The 20,934-nt window shown below is 41.9% G+C and overlaps 1 protein-coding gene across 1 annotated transcript; it reads right to left on the reverse strand.

The window, feature by feature from the left end:
- Positions 1 to 502: 502 nt before the first annotated feature.
- On the reverse strand, positions 503 to 18,635 carry LOC115782159 (NACHT, LRR and PYD domains-containing protein 3-like). Its single transcript, XM_030732209.1, has 10 exons — positions 18,595 to 18,635; positions 16,505 to 16,823; positions 4,323 to 6,177; positions 3,971 to 4,144; positions 3,484 to 3,657; position 3,100; positions 2,379 to 2,551; positions 2,016 to 2,189; positions 1,630 to 1,676; positions 503 to 1,448 (listed from the first exon to the last, which is right to left on the reverse strand). Exons 2-10 carry the CDS (start codon positions 16,812 to 16,814, stop codon positions 913 to 915), a joined length of 3,444 nt encoding a protein of 1,147 aa, XP_030588069.1. The 5' UTR covers positions 16,815 to 16,823; positions 18,595 to 18,635; the 3' UTR covers positions 503 to 912.
- Positions 18,636 to 20,934: the final 2,299 nt, after the last annotated feature.

Here is a 20,934-nt window from a genome sequence, read left to right on the forward strand (position 1 = left end):
CACCCAAGTGAGGCTGTGTCCAGTCTCCACTATCCAGTCAACAAACTGTCTCTCCTCCTCCACATGGTCCCATGTGCCCCACCTCACAGCTTCCACCACTTTCATTTTACTAATTCACCTCATGGTAAACACAAACTCCCACTTGAGTTTTCTGGGTCCATGCCGACCTTTAGCATGACACACATCAGGCACAAAATCATCCATTTGTTGTTTTTTTTAACTACTAGCACAAAGAGCTGCTACCCAGAAACCTTAGCAAGCAACAACTGCATTTATGTGCTCTTTTTTAAATTGCAAAAGAGTCCAGGGAATGTCCCATAAATACATCATAACTGTAATCAATATTATACAATAATAAAAAAAAATTTTAAAAAACAAATGCAGTATCAGATTTTTTTAAAAATAACATTGTATTTACTGAAATGGTGGAAACATTTCTACAGTGAAGTAAAATCAAATATCCAGACATTCAGAGCAGTGATTCTTTAGTATATATCCTGAATAGCTGCATGAAAAACTTAAGCTGTAATTCATAGTTGAAACCTGGATATTGTTTTTGTACGTTTAAGTGCTTTTAAAAAACTTATAAACTCAATCTCAAAACCATAAAACACAGTATATTAATATGCCGAGTGGTTGTTTTTTTTATATGATACATGAAATAAAAATGTTTGCTATAGAATGTGAAATGTTTTGCAGGTTGTGAGCGTAATATTCCCACAGGGAAACGCACTCTTTATTGAACCCATCACAACAATTACATTTAGTGCAGCGCTACCATGTGTCACCCAATGTCTGCTGCAAGCCACTGCTTCAGTCAGCGTCACAGGAGAAGTACCCAGGCATGATTAGGAGGAATTTGAACTACCAGAGGACAGACGAACATTCAAACTCCCCACAGAAGGGCCTTGTTCACGCCTGATGTGTATCAATCTTCAGCAGAGACACCGAGGAATGATGGGACAACCAGAATCCTGGGTAAAGAAGGTCAGTGAAGGTGGTGTTGAAGGTGTGGAGGTGGATCAGCGAGTCAGAGGAGACTCTGTAGAAGGACAGAGTGCCAGCAGGCCAGTCCACATAAACTGCTACTCTATCAGGGACAGTGGAGGAGGAGACACGGGCTCCTCTATTATTGTGCAGCACATAGTACCCAACATCAGAGCACCTCAGACTCCATGAGTGTGTATTATCTCCAAACCGAACCCTTTCATAATTGTTTCTGTTTTCTCTGTAACTCACGGCTATGTCAACCACTCCGTCCCACTCAACCTCCCAGTAACAGCGACCAGTCGTTCCATTTGTACACAGCATTTGTACAAAGGAGTGAAACCTCTCTAGGTGATAAGGATATGGCTGCTGTTCCACCACACGAGTGACCATCCTGTTGCTATTAGACAGTTTGAGGTTTCTGTGTGCGGTGTTTGTATCTGGTATGAGTTCGCAGAAATCTGATGGAGAGAAGAAACAACAAAGCAACCGTTCATCACTTTAAGCCTTTATTTGCTGCTTTATTAAAAGAGACTTAATTAGAGAAAAACTTGGTGATCAATCTTTTTGGATCTCCAGTCAAACTGCAGATGAATACAGACACACATTTCTGATTTAAACTCAGAGTGAACACACACTCACACTTCTTTAGACCAGGTTTAAGCCTCTGCTCTCCACCGTGATCCAGCCTGCAGCAACAAACAAATTCTAATTGAGTGTCATCGATGATTTTCATAAATCTTAATTCAGATTCAACCTTAAGACAAACTGTATTTAACACATGAATGCACACAGTCATTAAAATTCTTAGATCATCTTCATCCGCTAACCAGGGTGAAAGACTACATTTTAAACCTCTCGACCATTTGACATCAGCATTGAAAGCTTGGCTAAAATTAACATAAAGAGATGGGGACAGGGACTTAGATCATCAGCTGATGTCTTCACTATCAGCAATGGTACTGCTAGAACAGACTGTGAACCAAGTTCTCAGCCTATCTGTGTGAGCGCTCATTGTCTGTTCATACCAGAGGGTTTCAAGTCTCCAGTGTGGATCCTCCAATCCAGCAGAAAGCAACTTCTCTCCAGGATCTCCAGGGTGATTGTAACTCAAGTCCAGCTTTCTCAGATGGGAAGGGTTGGAGTTCAGAGCTGAGGCGAGAGAAGTACAGCCTTCTGCTGAGATCTGGCAGCCTGACAGCCTGGGCAGGAGGGAAGAAGGTTCATGAATTGACTTGTTGCAGTGGTGTCATCAGTGATGTCAGTAACGCACTACTTAGTAACGTGTTACTCTAATCTGACTACTTTTTCTCGGTAACAAGTAATCTAACGCATAAACAAACAATAAACAATTACACTTTTTTCCAGTTTATAAGAGGTAATCATCTTACCTGAGAGTCTCCAATGTACAGTCAGGATTGCTAAGTCCGGCAGAGAGCAGCTTCACTCCTGAATCCTGCAGGTCATTGTTACTCAGGTCCAGTTCTCTCAGACTCGAGGACTGGGAGCTGAGAACTAATGACAACTTGTGACAGCAATTCTCTGTAAGACTAGTTTGATTCAACTTGATGAAAATAAATTATTTTGAGTTTTAATTTATCCCTTAGTTTATCTGTTTACAGTGAAGTTAGATATACAGTACCAGTCAAAAGTTTGGACATACTCATATGGGTAAGTCTGTCCAAACTTTTGACTGGTACTGTAACTATTCTGAAAATGTCATTAACAAAGAACAAAAAAAAGAAAACCTCTAACTTCCAGTTATCACCAGGAGAGAAGAAAAACAAAAATACAATACAGCACTGAATGTTTGAGGTGCAACACAGCACTACATGTCACAATGGCCCTTTTTCCACTGACACGGTGCCGGTGCCAAGCGCTTGAACTGTTCAGCATTTTTTCCACCGTGAACTCACGCGGTGCTCGGCCAAAAAACGTGTTCAGCTCCAGCATCGCAAACTAGCTGGTCTGGAACCAAGAACGTGTGACGCAAGCAGCAGAAGGGCGTGACTCTGCCATCTCAACTTAAACATTTCTACCGCTATTTCACTGCAAGGTGTGTATTACACGAGAAAAGCGGTGTGATTTTCACAGCCGTGAATTAGGTTGGACCCTAAAGCTGAACTTGCTGAACTTTGTATCAGTTTATATCACAGACAAAAGGATGCAAAGTGCGTACTTGTTGTCTTGATCGTAATCGCTGTCTGTTTATACCTTGTGCTGCACACAGATGCTGCAGTAGTTTTGTTTGGACCTTAAAATACGTTTGCAGCACAAGAAATAAAGTTTTACAAAAGGGACACGTGTTCTGCCATGTTTGTGTCCTTCGGCTTATGTTTCCAGATGAGGAACCACCCACACGCATACGTAAAGGATTAGCTTGCAAAGTGCAGGGGAGACGCAGGCCCGTTCTTAAGCAGTTCGTCAGTTCATTGGAACCGGCACCGGCACTGGCACGCAAACCGGCACCTCGTCACCTGGTAAATGTGATCTGACCTGAGAACCTGTAGGGTACAGCGATGACGTTCCATTTCAGCAAAGAGTAGCTTCACGCCTGAATCCTGCAGGTTGTTGTTACTCAGGTCCAGCTCTCTCAGACTGGAGAACTGGGAGCTGAGAAGTGCTGAGAGTGTTTGACAGCATTTTTCTGTGAGGCTGGTTTGAGTCAACCTGACAGAAACCAACAAACAGCATTCTTAATGTTTGAATTTGATATCATGTACTTGTTCGTAGTGAAACAGCAGAAGATGACAGTGTGAATTCCTTTACAGAAGTTATGAGTCAAAAGATTAAACAAATGATGGCTTAAACCAGTGACAAATGTTTGAGTAAAAACTACAGAAAATCATCAACATTAAACAGTGACTGGGAAGAGTTAAAGATCTAAATGTATTCCTGAAGGGTCTGTATATATTGGATAAATGAAGAACGTGGACCACAATACAGTGCAGTGTTGTACAAAAACATTTCAGTGTAAGCTTACCTGAGGCTGTGTAGTGTACAGTGAGGGCTCTCCAGTACAGCAGAGAACAACATCATGCCTACCTCCTGCAGGTTGTTGTTACTCAGGTCCAGCTCTCTCAGCCTGGAGGACTGGGAGCTGAGAACTGAAGACAGAGTTTCACAGCTTCTCTCTGACAGATTACAGCCACTCAATCTGGAGGGGAGTTAGTGAGATGGTTTATGCTCTATAAAACTAATGTAATGACAGTAATAATAATGACTTTCTCATTAAATAAATTTCTGATGAAATGTTAGTTTAATGTATTTTTAATAGTTAATAAAAACCTTACACCTGTGATACCATTATCATCTCCAATTATCTGTGCACTTACATAGCTTTGGTGGAGGCTCTGACCACTGGCAAAAGCCTCAAAAAAGCTTCCTCTGAAGCAGAAGCAGAGTATTTCTTCAGCTCAAAAACATCCAGATCTTTTTCTGATGAAAGTAAGATGAAGACCAAAGCTGACCACTGAGCAGGAGATAGTTCATATGTGGAGAGACTTCCTGATCTCAGGTACTGTTGGATCTCTTCCACTAGAGAATAATCATTCAGTTCATTCAGACAGTGGAGCAGATTGATGCTTCTTTCTGGAAACAGATTTTCACTGAGCTTTTCTTTGATGTACTGGATTGTTTCCTGATTGGTCTCTGGGCTACTGTCTGGTTTTATCAGCAGGTCCTGTAGTTTTTCCTGGTTGGTCTGCACTGAAAGACCCAGGAGGAAGCGAAGAAACATATCCAGGTGTCCATTTGGACTCTGTAAGGCCCTGTCAATGGAGATCCTGTGGATCTTCTTTGAAGATGTTCTGTCGAAAAGCAGTCCAAGCTTTTTCAGTGACATTGGTGGTGAAGGCATCACATTTTTGTTGCTGTTAATAAATGACATCCTCACATAAAGAGCAGCCAGAAACTCCTGAACACTCAGATGGACAAAGCTGAACATTTTGTCCTTTCCTTTCCTTCCTCGCTCTTCTTTGAAGATCTCTGTGAACACTCCTGAGCACACTGAGGCTTCATTGAAATCGATGTTGCTCTCACTCAGATCTTTCTTGTAGAAGATCAGGTTGCCCTTTTCCAGCTGATGAAAAGCCAGTTTTGCTAATGACTTAATGTATTGAATGCTCTTCTCTGGGCCATACTTCTCTTTTGTCTGATCAATATGAAACACCAGGAACTCTGTGTACATCTCAGTGAGGGTCTTGGGCAGCTCTCCACTCTCTCTGGTTTTCAGCACATCCTCCAGAACTGTAGCAGTGATCCAGCAGAAGACTGGGATGTGGCACATGATAAGGAGACTTTGTGATGCCTTCATGTGGGAGATGAGTTTGTCAGCTTGCTCCTTACACTTGAATCTCTTCCTGAAGTACTCCTCTTTCTGTGGGTCAGTGAACCCTCTGACTTCTGTTGTGCTGTTGACAAACTCTCGAGGGATCTGACTGGCTGCTGCAGGCCGTGTGGTTATCCAGATGCGAGCAGGGCGTAGCAGTTTTCCACTGATGAGTTTCCTCAGCAGGACATCTGTTTTAGTTGGCTTTGTTACATCAGCAGAGCGAATGTCGTCAGCATGAAGGTCGAGATGAAGACGGCTCTCATCCAGTCCATCAAACACAAACAGAAGTTTGAATTTGCTCTTGTCATAGTTGGTGTTACCTGATGACTCCACAGCTGTAAAGATGTAATTAAGAGCCTCCTCTGTGATGCCTACAGTTTCTGGGATACATTCATGAATGAGCTCTGCCAAACTGAACTTTTCTCCCTTCAGTGGATTCAGCTGACGGAAGGTGAACGGGAAAATCAGATGCACATCTTGGTTGGATCTTTGTTCGGCCCAGTCCAACACAAACTTGTGAACAAGGAAGGTTTTCCCAATTCCTGCAATTCCATTGGTCAGCACTGTTTTGATGGGTCTGTACTCTCCAGAAGGATGTTTGAATATATCTCTGGGTTGAACAGGTTTCTCTGATTCTCCTGGCTTCCATACTTTTTCAATCTGTCTGACCTCATGTTGTATGTTGATATGTATGTCATACCCAGCTGTGATGTACAGCTCTGTGTAGATATCAGCCAGGCATTGTTTATCTTCTGCCCACCCTTCTTGTGCACACATAAATTTGTCCTGGAAGTTTGACTGAAGCATCTGCTGGTAAAACATGATGGGATGTGGCTCTGGTACTGGAACCATCACATCTGTGTGAAATATGAAAAAAAAGAGAGAAAGTGTGTGGTAAATATTTTACAGATACCCATGTTCTTTTTAGAAACAGTAAAGACACGGTTCCCATCATTGTTTGGAAAAATCTGCATTACAACAGCACATCCTAAAATTTTTAAGCCAGACTGAAAATGTCCTCAAGGCACTGAATAACAACAGCTTCAGGATGAATAAACTGAATGCAGATACTTTCCTTGCTGCTGGATCAGAGGATCAGGGTGCTGAATTACAGTTGCAAGAATTTCTAACACTTTGAAATTATACAAATTTCTGCTCTTACTCAGCACAAAATGTGCTCTGACCTTTTTATTTTTTTTTTTTTTTTTTTTTTTTTTTTTTTTTTAGCCTGTCATGTCTGGTAGATCTTGCAAGCAGAACTGTGATCTGAATGCGTTGTTGTGCCAAACATATTTTCTATTTCAAGATGAGCTCTATAGGTTCTCAATAGGCTCTTCTTGTTGTTGTTTTAACCCTTTATTTTATTTATCTGAGTTATTTTTCCACATACTATGTAACAGCCAGAGCTGACAGGCTGAAGAAGAGGAAAATAAAGAGAAGAAAAAGGGAGAGAGAAAGGGAGCAAAAAAAAAAAAAAAAGGGGAAAGAGCACAAGTCTATTAATCAGATACTTCATCACTTTAACATATAAAAAAATACTATCAATACTTGCAAAAATAAATTTGTGTGTGAAAAACAAAACTAACAAAGCATGTTACGCACACCAACAATTTTGTTGAGTTGTGATTGAGTGGGCGTTTGTGTCTGTGTCATGTTTGTGTCTGTGTCATGGAACGTACTTACCAATGAGGGCAAAGCGCTGCAGCTCCACCCATCAGAAGCCAGAGGCAGGTACGGAAAGCCCCCAGAACCCCAGGCCACCAGCAGCCCACCAAGGGCCAGGAAGACCCCCGGCCACTCAGTCCAAAGACAACCGCACACCTACCCCAGCAGACGGGAGAGGGTGGTCTCAGACGGAGCCCCCCCAGTCGAGGAGCGAGGGCTCCAGGGAACCCAAGGCGATGAGAAGCCAGCCCCCCCCCAGCGGCCAGCCCCCTGCACTGGCCGGCGGCAGGGCTCCCGGGCCCACGGCACCCAAGGACCCGCCCGACCCTCCACAGAGCCCCCCCCCACGCCGAAGAAGCCAACGCAGCCCCGCACCGCACCCCCAAGGGGGGCAGGCCAGTACCCACGCCAGAACACCCAGCCCCACCCAGGAACCCCGAGGCACCCCCATCCCAGGGGGGTAGGGGGGAGGAGGCAACCAGCAAGGAGCGGCCAGGAGGCAAGGCACAAGGCCCAGACCCAGGTCCAGCCATACATACAAACACACCCAGACACCCGTGTACACATTTATACACAGATACTCATACATGCCCATACATACTTACCCACACACAGATATGCCATACATACACATTCACTCACCCACCCATACTCACGGAGACGGTGACAAATACACAAAGACACACATTCATCCATAGCTACCCACCCTCTGAAGGCGGGGCAAGTGGAAACCACCCCAGGGCCAACAGCGACCCCAGGACGCCACCAGCCCGGTCCCCAAGGAACCACCCGACCCCTACCCCGGGCGAGACGCAAGAAATCGGGGTGTAAGATGACCCATCCACCCCTCCTCCTCCCCAACTTGTAGGTCTATGTGTTAATGTTTGTGAGTGAATGAGGTGTATAGGGTGCAGTTAAAATTGAGGGGACAGTTATGCCACAAGCGCCAACTGTTGGTCGTCAGCGCTTGCCCACACTGCCCCCCCAAAACCCTCCATGTCTAAAGTGCAAATAAAATTTGGAGACAGACAGTGACGAGGATCCGAGTGGGGCCACCTCAGCGGCCCATCTCATCAACCTCTGAGTAACATGCCTGCCCCAAAGGTCCTATGTGTATCAGGGTGTAAGTGTGTATGTGTTGTGAGTTATAATGACTAAAGTGCAATTAAAACGGAGAGGCAAGTGGTGGTGCAGCTCTCCACGTGGCCTCTCCATCCTACATCTGTGAGTGATGTGTATTCTGTGTGTGTGTGTGTGTGTGTGTTTGTGTATGGGGAGGGGGAGGGGGGGGGGGGCATATGACCAGGAAAAATCCTGGAAGAAGAGAGCCAGCTGGCCGCTGGCTCAATAGGCACCCCGACCTCCCACACCCCAGCACAGGGCAGGGGGAGGTGAGCCCGGGGCCGCGGTGACAGCATCCCGGAGCACTGCAGCACCCGAGGTTGGCGCCCTCGCCCCCACCGCAGAGGGCGGCCCGCTCCTCCTAGATGCCCATTCACTCAACAATAGACACAAACAGGCGACAGGACATACTGGCCTGGGCATGGAAATGCAGTGCCCAGTCCCCCCCAACCACCCCACCGCGGCCCCATCCCCCACCCCACCCCCCTGCAATGCAGGCACCCCAGGGCCCCAAAAGCGTAGACCGGACATCCCGACGTCAGGCCAACCCACCCCACCCGGCGGCGCGGCCGGGACAGCAGAGGCCCCCCCCGCGCCAGGGGGGGCCCACCGGGAGCCGGCGCGGCCCCAGTGCCGGGGCCCCAGACCCCAGCCCCCAAGCCATACAGGGAAGACCAGCCAACCGACCGAGGGCCGGCACCACCCCCCCAAGCACCCCGCCCACACCCCAGGACCGAAGGCAGCACCATCCAAGCCCCCACCACCATCAACCAGGACAGGCACACAGACATCACCAGAAGGTCGCCCCAGGACCCCAGCCCCAGGAGGCTACCAGCTACCCAGGCCCCCGGAGTCCCCCCCCACCCCCCCACAAAGCACATCACGACCAGAGCCCGCAGCCCACCACCCCCACTAAGTAATGGAGCTGAGCAGTGGGAACCAAAGAGAGTCAAATTCCTCCAATTTGTTTTTAGAAGAAGCAGACATTCTCTCTAAACTAACATGATCTACTAATAAATTTCTGTACTGAGTAATACATAGTTTATTTTTTGTCTTCCAGTTCATGAGGATCATCTTCTTAGCGATGCACAAGGCAGTAAGAACTATGTGTGATATATTTAACTCCATAATTAATTCACTGACATCACCTAAGATGCATAGTCTGGGGGAAGTTGGGATATGACAGCTAAACCATGTGGATAGATCTTCACAAATCCTCTGCCAAAATCTCTGAACTGGTACACAAGACCACAGAGCGTGTAGATGATTATCCTCTGCATTGCTTGTACAGTGGGTGCATATGTTTGAGTGTGTAAGGCCCATTTGGAACATCCTTTGTCCAGTGTAGTATGTTCTATGGAGAATCTTATATTGTACAAGTTGTATTTGGGGTCTTTTAGTCATTTTGAAGATATTTAAACATATTTCTGTCCATAAATTTTGATCCAGGTTGACAGAAAGATCACGCTCCCATTTTGTAATTGGGAGGGAAACTGAATCATCAGTTTTTATTAATAATTTATATAATTTTGATAACAATTTTGGGGTACAGAGGTTAAGAAATTCTGTTACCCAAGTAGGCATTTCTAGATTCAATTGATTAAGGTTAAATCTTCCCTGTAGGACGGACTTAACTTGTTGATATTCCAGAAATCTACCGTTGCCAATTCTATATTTTGATATAAGTTCTTGGAACGTGATAAAATTTCCATCTTGGATAATATGTTCTAAGTTATTTATACCCTTATCACGCCATAACGGAAAATTCAGCATTTTCTTTTTCTGACAAATATCTGGATTGTTCCAAATGGGTGTTAGTTTACAGGGGATGAGTGAAGACTTAGTTATTTTTAAAAATTCCCACCAGGCTGTCAGAGAGGTATTTATACTAAGGACTTTATAGCAGTTATGATGTTTAATACTGGAACTAATGAAAGGTAAATCTGAGATTTTTATTTTTCCACAAAACGCCTGTTCTAGATCCAGCCATGGGTTGTCTAATGAATTGGATTTGATCCACTTTGAAATATACTGCAATCTACTGCTTAAGAAATAGTAATAAAAGTTTGGTAATTCTAGACCTCCACTGTGTTTTGGCTTTTGTAAAGTTTTTAAGCTTATTCTTGACGGTTTGTTTTTCCATAAAAATTTTGAGATGTTTGAATCTAGTGACTTGAACCAAGGAATAGAAGGTTTATTAGGGATCAATGAAAATAGATAATTAATTTTTGGTAAAACCATCATTTTAATGGCAGCAACTCTCCCCATAAGTGATATAGGTAAACTGTTCCAACGTGTGAGATCATCCTCTATTGTTTTTAATAAGGGGATATGATTTAATCGTACCAAGTCTGAGAGCCTGGCGGAAAAATTTATGCCTAAATATCTAATATTTCCTGACTTTAGTGGGGTCCTAGAGGTTCTCTGGAAATTACAATTCAGAGGCAAAACTGTTGATTTACTCCAATTGATAGAGTAATCAGATATAGATGAGAACTTATCTATCAGTGTGATAGTCTTCAAAAGAGAGCCTTGTGAATTCCCAAGGAAAAGTAATACATCATCAGCATAAAGGCTAAGTTTATGGTCCATATTTTCAGTTTGAATCCCTTTAATATTTGCATTTTGACGGATTGTTGCTGCTAGCGGCTCAATGAAAATTACAAAAAGAGAGGGAGAGAGTGGGCAGCCCTGCCTAGTGCCCCTCTGCAGACTGAAACTTTGTGAAATGAGATCATTTGTCCTAACACGCGCATTCGGAGAGCTGTGTAGTGTTCTGATCCAGTTTATAAAGGATGAACCGAATCCAAATTTTTGCAGAACTGCTAGTAAGAATTTCCAATTTACCCGATCAAATGCTTTCTCTGCATCTAAAGACACGATTGTCGTCTCTAATTTGTTAATAGAACAATAGTCTATTATATTTATCAGTCGACGTGTATTATTGGCTGAGTGCCGACCCTTGATAAAGCCTGTTTGATCTGGATGTACAATAAATGGAGTAATACTTTCTAATCTTTTGGCAAGGGCTTTGCAAATTATTTTAAGATCTACATTAATGAGAGAGATTGGCCTGTAGCTGGATGGGAGTGTGGGGTCTTTGCCTGGTTTAAGAAGCAGGCTAATGTTAGCAGAGTTTAAGGTTGGAGATAAGATGTGGTCATTCTGAATCTGAGTTACCATTCTGAAAAAAATGGGAGCTAGCTCAGACCAAAATTCTTTATAAAACTCGGCTGGAAAACCATCTGGGCCTGGGGCTTTATTATTTGGGAGATGCTGTAGGGCTTCACTAAGTTCAGACAATGAAAGAGGTAAATCCAGAGCTGCAGCCTGGCTGTCATTTAGTTTTGGTAGATTTATATTATTAAGAAATTCTTCAATTTCAGTATCAGATGGGTTAATCTGTGGTGAATATAAGGCTTCATAGAAGTCTCTGAAAGAGTTATTTATTTGTTGTGGGTCATGAGTAATAATACCAGTCGAGTCTTTAATAGAAAAAATAGCTGTTTTTTCTTTATTCAGTTTTAATTGCTTGGCCAGGAATTTTCCAGATTTATTTCCATGCTCAAAGTTTTCCAAACGCAGCCTCTGCAACATAAATTGTGTCCTTTTATCAATTATTTCATTTAGCTCCAGTTTCAGTTTCCTCAGGCTGATAATTGTATGTTCTTGTGGTGAAGCGGCATAAGCAGTTTCTAAAGATTTAATTTTTTGTTCTAATTCTAACACAAGTGCTTTTTCTTTATTTTTCCTATGCGAGCAGTAAGATATTATTTTGCCCCGCATTACTGCCTTTCCTGCTTCCCAAAGAACACATGGTGATATTCCTGGAATATCATTATATTCTAAGTATGCTGACCATTCCTTTTTGAAATAATTAATAAAATCTTCTTCTTTAAGTAATGATGTATTAAATCTCCAGTTCCTGATTGGTGGTGTGACTCTTTTCTGTGTCAGAGACATAGACACCGGTGCATGATCGCTAATAGTGATAGGGTGAATCTGAGTGTCTGTGATATCCATCATTATGGAGCTGCTAACTAAAAAGTAATCTAAGCGGGAATGAGATTTGTGTACTTGTGAGAAATAACTATAATCTCTCAAAGTAGGGTGATGTGAACGCCAAGCATCGCAAAGTCCAAAATCCTTCATGTACTGTTTAAGAATGTCTGCAGACTGCCAGTTCCTCTGACTCGCTGCTGTACTGAGCCTGTCAATATCTGCATTAAGTACCAGGTTGAAGTCTCCTCCTATTACAAGTGTGGTGTCAGAGTGATCTGAGAGTGAAGTGAACAAAGCATGAAAGAAGGAGGGGTCATCAACATTTGGTCCATATATACTAGCAATACATAAATCTGTATTCTGTATAGATAAATTAAGTATTATAAATCTACCTTCAGGGTCTATTGTACTGTTGCTAATGTTAAAGTTTATCTTCTTGTTAATCAATATAGCTACACCTCTTTGTTTGGAGTTATAGCAGGCTGAGTACGTGTGAGGGAACTGTGGAGAGGAAAGAGTGAGCACAGATGTTTTGGACACATGTGTCTCCTGTAGAAAAACAACATCTGCTTTTAAGTCTTTTAACCGATTAAAAATTTTTAGTCTCTTTTCCCTCGAACCAGCCCCGTGCACATTCCATGAGACAAATCTGAGTGTGCTCATATTTAAACTAACTGATGGACTGTTGTGTGCTCACTAAGGATGTGTGTGTGTGTGTACATATGTTCTGTATGTTGGCGTGTGCCCTTTATATTGATGTGTGCGTGTGTATGTGCGCTGTATGTTGGTGTGTGTGCATCTGCGCTGTATGTTAGTGTAGTAAACTGTAGCATTGTAAGTGACGTAAACATATTGCTGAGTGCAGAAAGAAAAAAGACGTGTAAAAAGTGAACTAAGTGACATAAGAATAAAATTAGATGAGGGGAAAACAAAACAGAACAAACAAACAAACAAACGATCACGGTACTATGCTGACTCGTCGGCGTTAATGGTACTACTTAGACAGATTTAGACTATTTAATGGTACTGTTTAGATAGTTGAAAAAAAAAACTCAGAAAAGAACGTTAATATGGACACAGATCACCTGATCGATCAGCTGAGCCATGGCGTGGTGTTTTTGTCTCGGTAAAGCTGTCCGTTTACATACAGTTTGTCCACGGCGATGACAGCCCGGGAGCCTTCCTGCATGAGCTTCTTCCGGATGGGGAATAGGGCCTTGCGTCGCTCCAGAATCTCCTTTGGAAACTGGTCGTTGACGCTGAAGTCCGTCCCTCTCAGCTCCCGGCCGCGGCTCTTCACCAGCTCTTTTTCTTTGAAGTGTTCGAATTTGGCCACGATCGGTCTGGGTCTGCGTGCTCCGGGTCGCTTCCCTCCCAGGCGGTGGACTCTATGGAAGGCGATGGTCTTCACGGCGTCCTCCGGGAGCTTCAGGTGAGTTTGGATAAATTCCTTCACTGTAGCCTCCGGGTCCTCCTCTGCCTTCTCCGGGATACCTGAAAACACAAGATTTTCTCTCATGCTGCGGGCCTGAAGCTCGATAATCGATTCTTTAATTTTCTTATTTTCTTCTGAGAGCCGGGTCGTTCCTCGGTGAGGGAATTCACCGACTCTCTGAGGACAGCGTTTTCAGCAGCCAGTGTTTCCACCTGATGCTGGCTGAACTCGACTGATTCCCGCAGGGCCTGAAACTCCTTGTGAAGGATTTCAACCAGGGCCAAGCGGGCGTCAAAGCTGGACAATTTGTTATTAATGGACTCCAGAATGTCCACAATATTGGTGGTGGGTGGCGAAGTTGCCTCTGGGGAATCTTCTGGGCGGCTTCTTTTTGTGGACGGCGTTGCTTTGCTGGTGGAGGGAGTCGGCGTCTTGTCTGTTTTCCCCATGACGACTCGCTCAAAACACCCGTCGATGTACCGCAGCAAACTATCCAGGTCCTCTCCACCGTCCTCCAGATTGTTGAAAATAATTTAAGTTAGGCTAAGAAACTACCTATATTTTTTTAGTTTTAAGCCTGTCTAGTTATAAATTGGCGAGAAAAAAAAAGGCTAATCACGCAAATGTTTGCTGATAGAGTCACGCCGCCATTAACGATACTGCCGAGATTCACAAAGTCTCGCGTGACTACAGCATAGTCTCCGTCCCTCTGACCTTTTTAAAATAAAAATTAAAAACAGAATCGGAGTAAAATCATAACACACAAATAGTTGTAATTGTCATGTCATGTAAATACATTGACTAAACCTTGTTCAGTTCCTTGGACATGCTTATGTGAGGACAGACTTTGGACTTTGGATAGTTTATGACTATTTCTGAAATGTATGATTAAGTCACAGCATCTCAGGTAAGTAAAGATTAGGATCATTATTACAAAAGAGAACAGTTGGATATGCAGTGGGCCGGACCAGTGAAACTCCCCTTTCTGTCTGTGTATTCCCTGCGATATCTTGATACTCAATTTATTTCAGTTCAGTTTTAGTTATATAGCACCAATTCACAACAGTAACCTCAAAGTGTTTTAGATTAAAATATACAATATAAACTAACAGAAGAAAAAGAAGTACAAATTCAAGAAATGTTGTTGTAGTAAATGAAAAAAATCTGTCATCATGACTCTTTTGGCCCAAATTGTAAGAAATAAATGTATAAAAGTACTGAAAAAGTTCTGGTAGCTCATTGCCAGACAGTCCTGTAATTATAAAACATAAGGTTTTTGTTCATTCACAGAAAATATATTTTTTTGCCCCATTGTTAAAAACAAAAACAAAAAAAAAGTTTATCATTTAATTGTTTATCTATTACTAAATAAACTAGGTAGGAAAACTTGTAGGAAAAGTAAAAATTAAACTAAAATACAATTAAAAGTCAAAAATTTATACCCCCCTTTACATTTTTCATAGCTGTTCACTGGGCAAGAGTGGGCTAGAGTCATTGCCTGGCTGACTCTGGACCCTGAGCCTTGCGCTTGAAACCCCTTCCTCAGACAGTAATGCTATAATATGTTTATTTAATTGAATTTGAATCATTGTTTGTGGTTTTGTTGTACTTTTGCTTATTTATGATGTTTTGTAAAAAAAAAAAAAAAAAAAAAAAAAAAGAAGAAAGAAAGAAATCTTCATGATGATAAGATACACCATATAGCCAAAAGTACAGAAACCTGGTTACAGCAGAAACAAATATGTTAGTTTAAATGAATCAACGCACCCAATTCTCACCAACTGTCAGAAAGCTCGAAGAACAGGCTGAGGAGGAGGAGTAGCAGCAATCTTCAATTCCAGCTTATTAATTAATCAAAGACCCAAACAGAGTTTTAATTCATTTGAAAGCCTGACTCTTAGCCTTGTCCATTCTAATTGGAAAATTCAAAAACCTGTTTTGTTTGTCATTATCTATCGTCCACCTGGCCATCACTCAGAGTTTCTGTCTGAATTCTCAGAGCTTTTGTTTGATTTAGTGCTCAGTTCAGATAAAATAATTATAGTGGGTGATTTTAACATCCTTTTAAATGCAGAATTGAATTTAATATCCTTCTTCTCACATACAAGGTCTTGAATAGTCAGGCCTTAACTTATCTTAAAGACCTCATAGTACTGTATCACCCCAATAGAGCCCTTCATGCTCTGAGTGCTGGCTTACTTGTGGCTGCTAGAATGGGAGGCAGAGCCTTCAGCTCTGTGGAACCAGCTTAAAGTTTGGATTCAGGAGACAGACACCCTCTATATTTTTAAGACTAGGCTTAAAACTTTCCTGTTTGATCAAGCTTATAGTTAGGTCTGGATCAGGTGACCCTGAACCATCCCTTAGTTATGCTGCTATAGGCCTAGGCTGCTGGGGGGGTTCCCACGAGGGACTGAGTGTTTCTTCTTCATTCACCTCTTTTTCACTCTGTTTATACCCATTTAATCATTAGTTAATATTAATCTTGGGCTCTCGTCCACAGTGTGTCTTTTGTCCTGTCTCCTTCCCTTCACACCCAACTGGTCTTGGCAGATGACTGCCCCTCCCTGAGCCTGGTTCTGCTGGAGGTTTCTTCCTGTTAAAAGGGAGTTTTTCCTTTCCACTGTCACCAAGTGCTGCTGATAGGGGGTCGTTTTGACTGTCGGGTTTTCTCTGTAATTATTGTAGGGTTTGCAATAGCAAGGTCATTGAGGTGACTATTGTTTGATGATTTGGTGCTATATAAATGAAATTGAATGAATTATTTTCTGTCTATTAAAATATCCTGTGGTTAGACTTTCCCCTTAATCTCTCTTATTCTCTCGTTCTACTATAACTGCATCAGTTAGCATTGGGAAACATGTAAGGATTATATTTTTATGCATTTGTACCAAAATCATTAATAGTCCTTTGTTTAAATTTATCATCTACATATTGTCTTTCAGAGTTTCCTTACATACCTGATACTCCAGTTTTACCTTCAGCCTGAGGAAGAGGAGTGCAGGTCTGAGAGAGAGAAGACAAACTCAGCAACAAGTCATTCCTGCTGATTCTTTCTAAAACCTTTCTGGTCACCTCCACAGCTCCAGGAAGTCTGTAGGTCTGCACCATCAGACTCACAGTGTCCTGCCTTTCTGCTTTTTCCAACTGACATGCTTTGATTGATGGGAGGCCTTCCAGGAAGCCATCCTGCTGCAGGAACCACTTAAAGTCGTCAAACTCCTTTTCTCTTAACTCCTCCAGAATATCCAAGAAGTCACCTGGTGTCATCACAGCTCCCTGATAGTCAGATAATATAATCAGCAGTTATGTAACACTGGTGTTATTGTTTTCATTTGATCAAAAATTACAATTAAAAAAATTAGGTTTATGGTCTCTCATCTTTCAATGGTTTTCATCTGTCTTTAACATCAATGTCACACCTGATCCTGGAACTGCTCTGTTGGGATACTCCATTACTCTGAAAAACCTGGATTGTAACATACATACTGCTCTGATTCTTTGTATGATGACTGCGAAGAGGTGTATTCTGAAACTGTAGAAGTCTGATCCAGCCCCCAAGTTTGAGACCTGGCTGACTGAAATCATAAGTATCCTACATGTGGAAAGACTGAGATACGAACTTTCTGGTACGGTAACACTCTGAAGTTTTCAAGGACATGGAACCCACTGTTAGAACGTGAATGACCAATGATGCTAGATAAGGTGGGCAGGTAAGCAGGTAACACAGACATGATTTTTGCCCCAGCCTTTTATTTATTTATCTTTTATTGTTATTTTATTATTGTTTTATAATTTTCATGCTTATGTAACATTGTGGGTTTTTATTTGTTTGTTTTCTGTTTTATCAGTTATTTTTGTTTCTTTGTTAACAAAAATAACTGATATTTTATTAACAAAAAATCAGTTAATAAAATATATATATATATATATGTATATATATATGTGTGTGTGTGTGTGTGTGTGTGTGTGTGTGTGTGTGTGTGTGTGTGTGTGTGTGTGTGTATAAAAAATTTGTTTAATTAAATATTAAACAAATTTAATTTGCTTAGTTAATAGTTTATATATATATATATAAATATAAAAGATCAGTGGCAGTTGTGCAGTGGGTAGGCGCTCGCCTTGCAGCCAGAAGGTTGCAGGTCCCTATACCTGCCCTTGGGCAAGACACTTGAACCACATTGCCTAATGGTAGCGCCGGTCTCTGGCTGCATGACCGCAGATGCTCGTCTCTGGATGAGTGTTCTGGAACAATCATTTCCTTGTGTGCACAATGACAATGAGTTACATCTAACATATATATATATATTTGGTCCATCACCTCTAGCTTTTCAATATGTAATTAAAAATTTAAGACTAAAGAGAAACTATTTATTTATTTGTCACCTGTTCACCATTCAGTTTTAATTATTTTTTGCTAAAATATTGATGTTAAATAGTGTTTTTTTTTATTTCATCACAGCTAACTAAAATTGTGTTATTTACATCAAATGGCACCATGCCCTGACAGTATTGTGTGATTGCAGCAATGTAAAAAGGGGAAGTTAGGATGTGTAATTGTACATGTAGGAAGGGGAATTGCTGTTTTTCTTCGTTCCTTTAAAGCTTCCAGTTCTGACTACCTTATTCTACTGTATCTGACATTAAATATCATTAGGAACTTGTGAGGATTTTGTAGGTATTGAAAATCACATGATACATTTAGAAAAATAACAGTAATGTTGGGAAATTACACCATAAATCACAGACTTATTTTTATTATTAACATATGGTAAGTAAGATAAACAAATGTTCAGTGAATATTTTTTAGTATGACTTTAGTATGATTTAAATGATAAATTTGTCAGAAATGCAACAACAATGATTTTCCTTTGACACGCCAACAGCAGTAACACTGACTGTGTTACAAATGAAAATTTAAGCCCCTTCCTAAAGAAGTGTTTCTCTATAATGCTGCTAATAATCCTTTGATGCTCCTGGACTTAATATTCTCATGTCGGCTAAACAATTTAAACAGAGACCCGTCAGTAACAATGTGTTTAACACTCACCCAGAAACCAGCTCAAGTCTCGGTTCCTTTATTCTTTAGAGCCAAAGCTAAACTGAATAAAACTGGAGAAACAGGAAATGCACACACACACACACACACACACACACACACACAAACACATACACACACACACACACACACACACACACACACACACACACACACATTAGCAAAGGAACAGAGTGAACTAATGTGTCATAACTCACATCCTGTTACTGTAACTTTAAGATGAAGATTTTAAAAAATCAGATGGTGGAGAGTCTGGACAGATCCAATGAAATCTGAATGGACCGAAACTGAACTGGCCTTTTAATGAGTTATGGCATAAGAGGACCAATCAGCCACCAGCCATGAGGATATGAAGTCAGGAGCCTCTCAGGCAGAGAGGGGACAGCAAATACTGGTGAGTTTAATTCAATTCAAGTTTATTTATAAAGCACCAAATCACAACAGCTGCCTCAAAGAGCTTTATACTGGAAGGTGCAATAACGCTGTCACGGCTCGGCTGCATGTGGACCCAAAAGCAGGACTCGGTAATCAGTACGTAAACTCAAAAAGCAGCTTTACTGCTGAATACTTTCAAATACTACAAAAATACAAAACACAGGCACAGCTGGAGAAAGGGATCCAAAATTTGGGGTAACTCTGAATACACATAATTTAATAGGAGGTGTCTCAATTCAAATCATTTGGAACAATTTTCTAATAGTTTCACTGTGAGTGCAGTTCCAGAGACTTGGTTAAATGGGGATCAAGAAAAGCTGAGATTCATGGATATGAGAAATATCACATCAGCAGAAATGAGAAAGGGGGTATTGGCCTGTATACTGATGAAAACTACAAAAGTAGAATCAACAGTGAAATGTCACTAGCAACTATTGAAATAGAAGCTGAAAAGTCAAAGAAACAGCAAATCTGCTGTATTTACAGGACCCTGGAGCATTAATAAAATTGTTTACAGAGGAAATGCTTAAAATGTACGATTCTGTTAATAACAAGAAAATTATATTTATTTTTGGTGCCTTCACTGTGGATTTGTTAAGTCCAGCTGAGAATAATGTATCGCTGGTTTCATCCACACAATGTCCAGCATCAGCCTGTCCCTCAATCACTCGTCCACATAGTGCTACACTCATCAATAATATATTACTAATGCTGCTGACAGGAATGTTATAAGTGGATCAATAATAAATGATGTAAGCAATCATCTACCAGTTGTTGCAACAGTACAGACCTACGCCAAGACTAACGGATGCAAACCTATTAAAAAATGAATTAGACATAAAGCATGAGAAGCAATCACCAACACAGACTGGAGTAACACCTGTGTTCGTGGCATAGTGAAGCTTCTCGTCTGTAATATCAACACTTTGCAACAAACACTGTTTCATTGATATCACTGAATGTATCATGAAACCGTTTTCCTACATTGGTAATCTGTCATTGCAGAATGGTTTATTCTGAAAATATGAAAATTGCAAATGTTGTGCCAATATATAAAGCTGGAGATAAACATCTGCTCACTGCTATAGTTACTATAACTATAGTATGACTTTACACTTGCCTCTTTATCCACAGCCACCTTGTGGCTTTCTCTGCGGCTTCACTCATGGATTTATCAGCTCTCTTCTTAGCCATTCCTGTTGGGCCCAGTCATTTGAGGACTTTTCAGAGTGAGTGTCCTGCAAAGCCTCTACAGCCCATCTCTATCGGCTCACACTGAGTCTTCCAGCCCAGCTGTGCGCACTTTTCAACTAGTTCCTGATAATTTGCGCGCTTTTTCTCGCTGGCTTCATCCATTCATTCTTCCCAGGGCACCACGAGTTCCAGCATGATCAGTTGTTTTGTTCCCTCTGAGCTGATGATCATGTCTGGGCAAAGTGATGTCTCAACAATGTTCTGAGGAAACCTGAGCTGCTTCCCCAGATCTACATGAAGCTGCCAGTCAGAAGCTGTGTGGAGGAGACCTGATCTTGGCCTCTGCTGTGGGTTCCTCTCCAGCTTTGACAAAAACAATTTTCCTCTTCGGGGCAGGGTGGTATTTGATGGAGCTGATGGCACTGGCCATGCTTTCTGCCCCCGCCTTGAGCACTTTGTCATGGCATCATCGAAAGTGACCTTCCACAAGAGCCTGCTCAGATGTTCTAAGGATCCTTTTCCAGAGCATAATAGGCAGTCAGGAGTCTCCCTCTTGCTCCACACATGGAGGTTGGCTGAACTTGGTAGGACATCACAGACAGCCTGGACAAGGAAGCGGACTAGATGGAAGTCTGCCTGCATGATGTCAAACCAGATGATCTTATGCAGTGATACACTCTCCCATTTTGTGCATGCTCCCTG

This window comes from Archocentrus centrarchus, chromosome 1 (assembly GCF_007364275.1).
Source record: "Archocentrus centrarchus isolate MPI-CPG fArcCen1 chromosome 1, fArcCen1, whole genome shotgun sequence".
Classification (NCBI taxonomy): Eukaryota; Metazoa; Chordata; class Actinopteri; order Cichliformes; family Cichlidae; genus Archocentrus; species Archocentrus centrarchus.

Coding starts and splice junctions, on each gene's coding strand:
- LOC115782159 (XM_030732209.1), bottom strand. CDS start 16,814: ATGACACCAGGTGACTTCTTGGATATTCTGGAGGAGTTAAGAGAAAAG. Junction 4,145..4,322: donor AGAGCCTCCACCAAAGCTAT/GTAAGTGCACAG, acceptor ACTCCCCTCCAG/ATTGAGTGGCTGTAATCTGT. Junction 1,449..1,629: donor TAAACCTGGTCTAAAGAAGT/GTGAGTGTGTGT, acceptor TCTCTCCATCAG/ATTTCTGCGAACTCATACCA.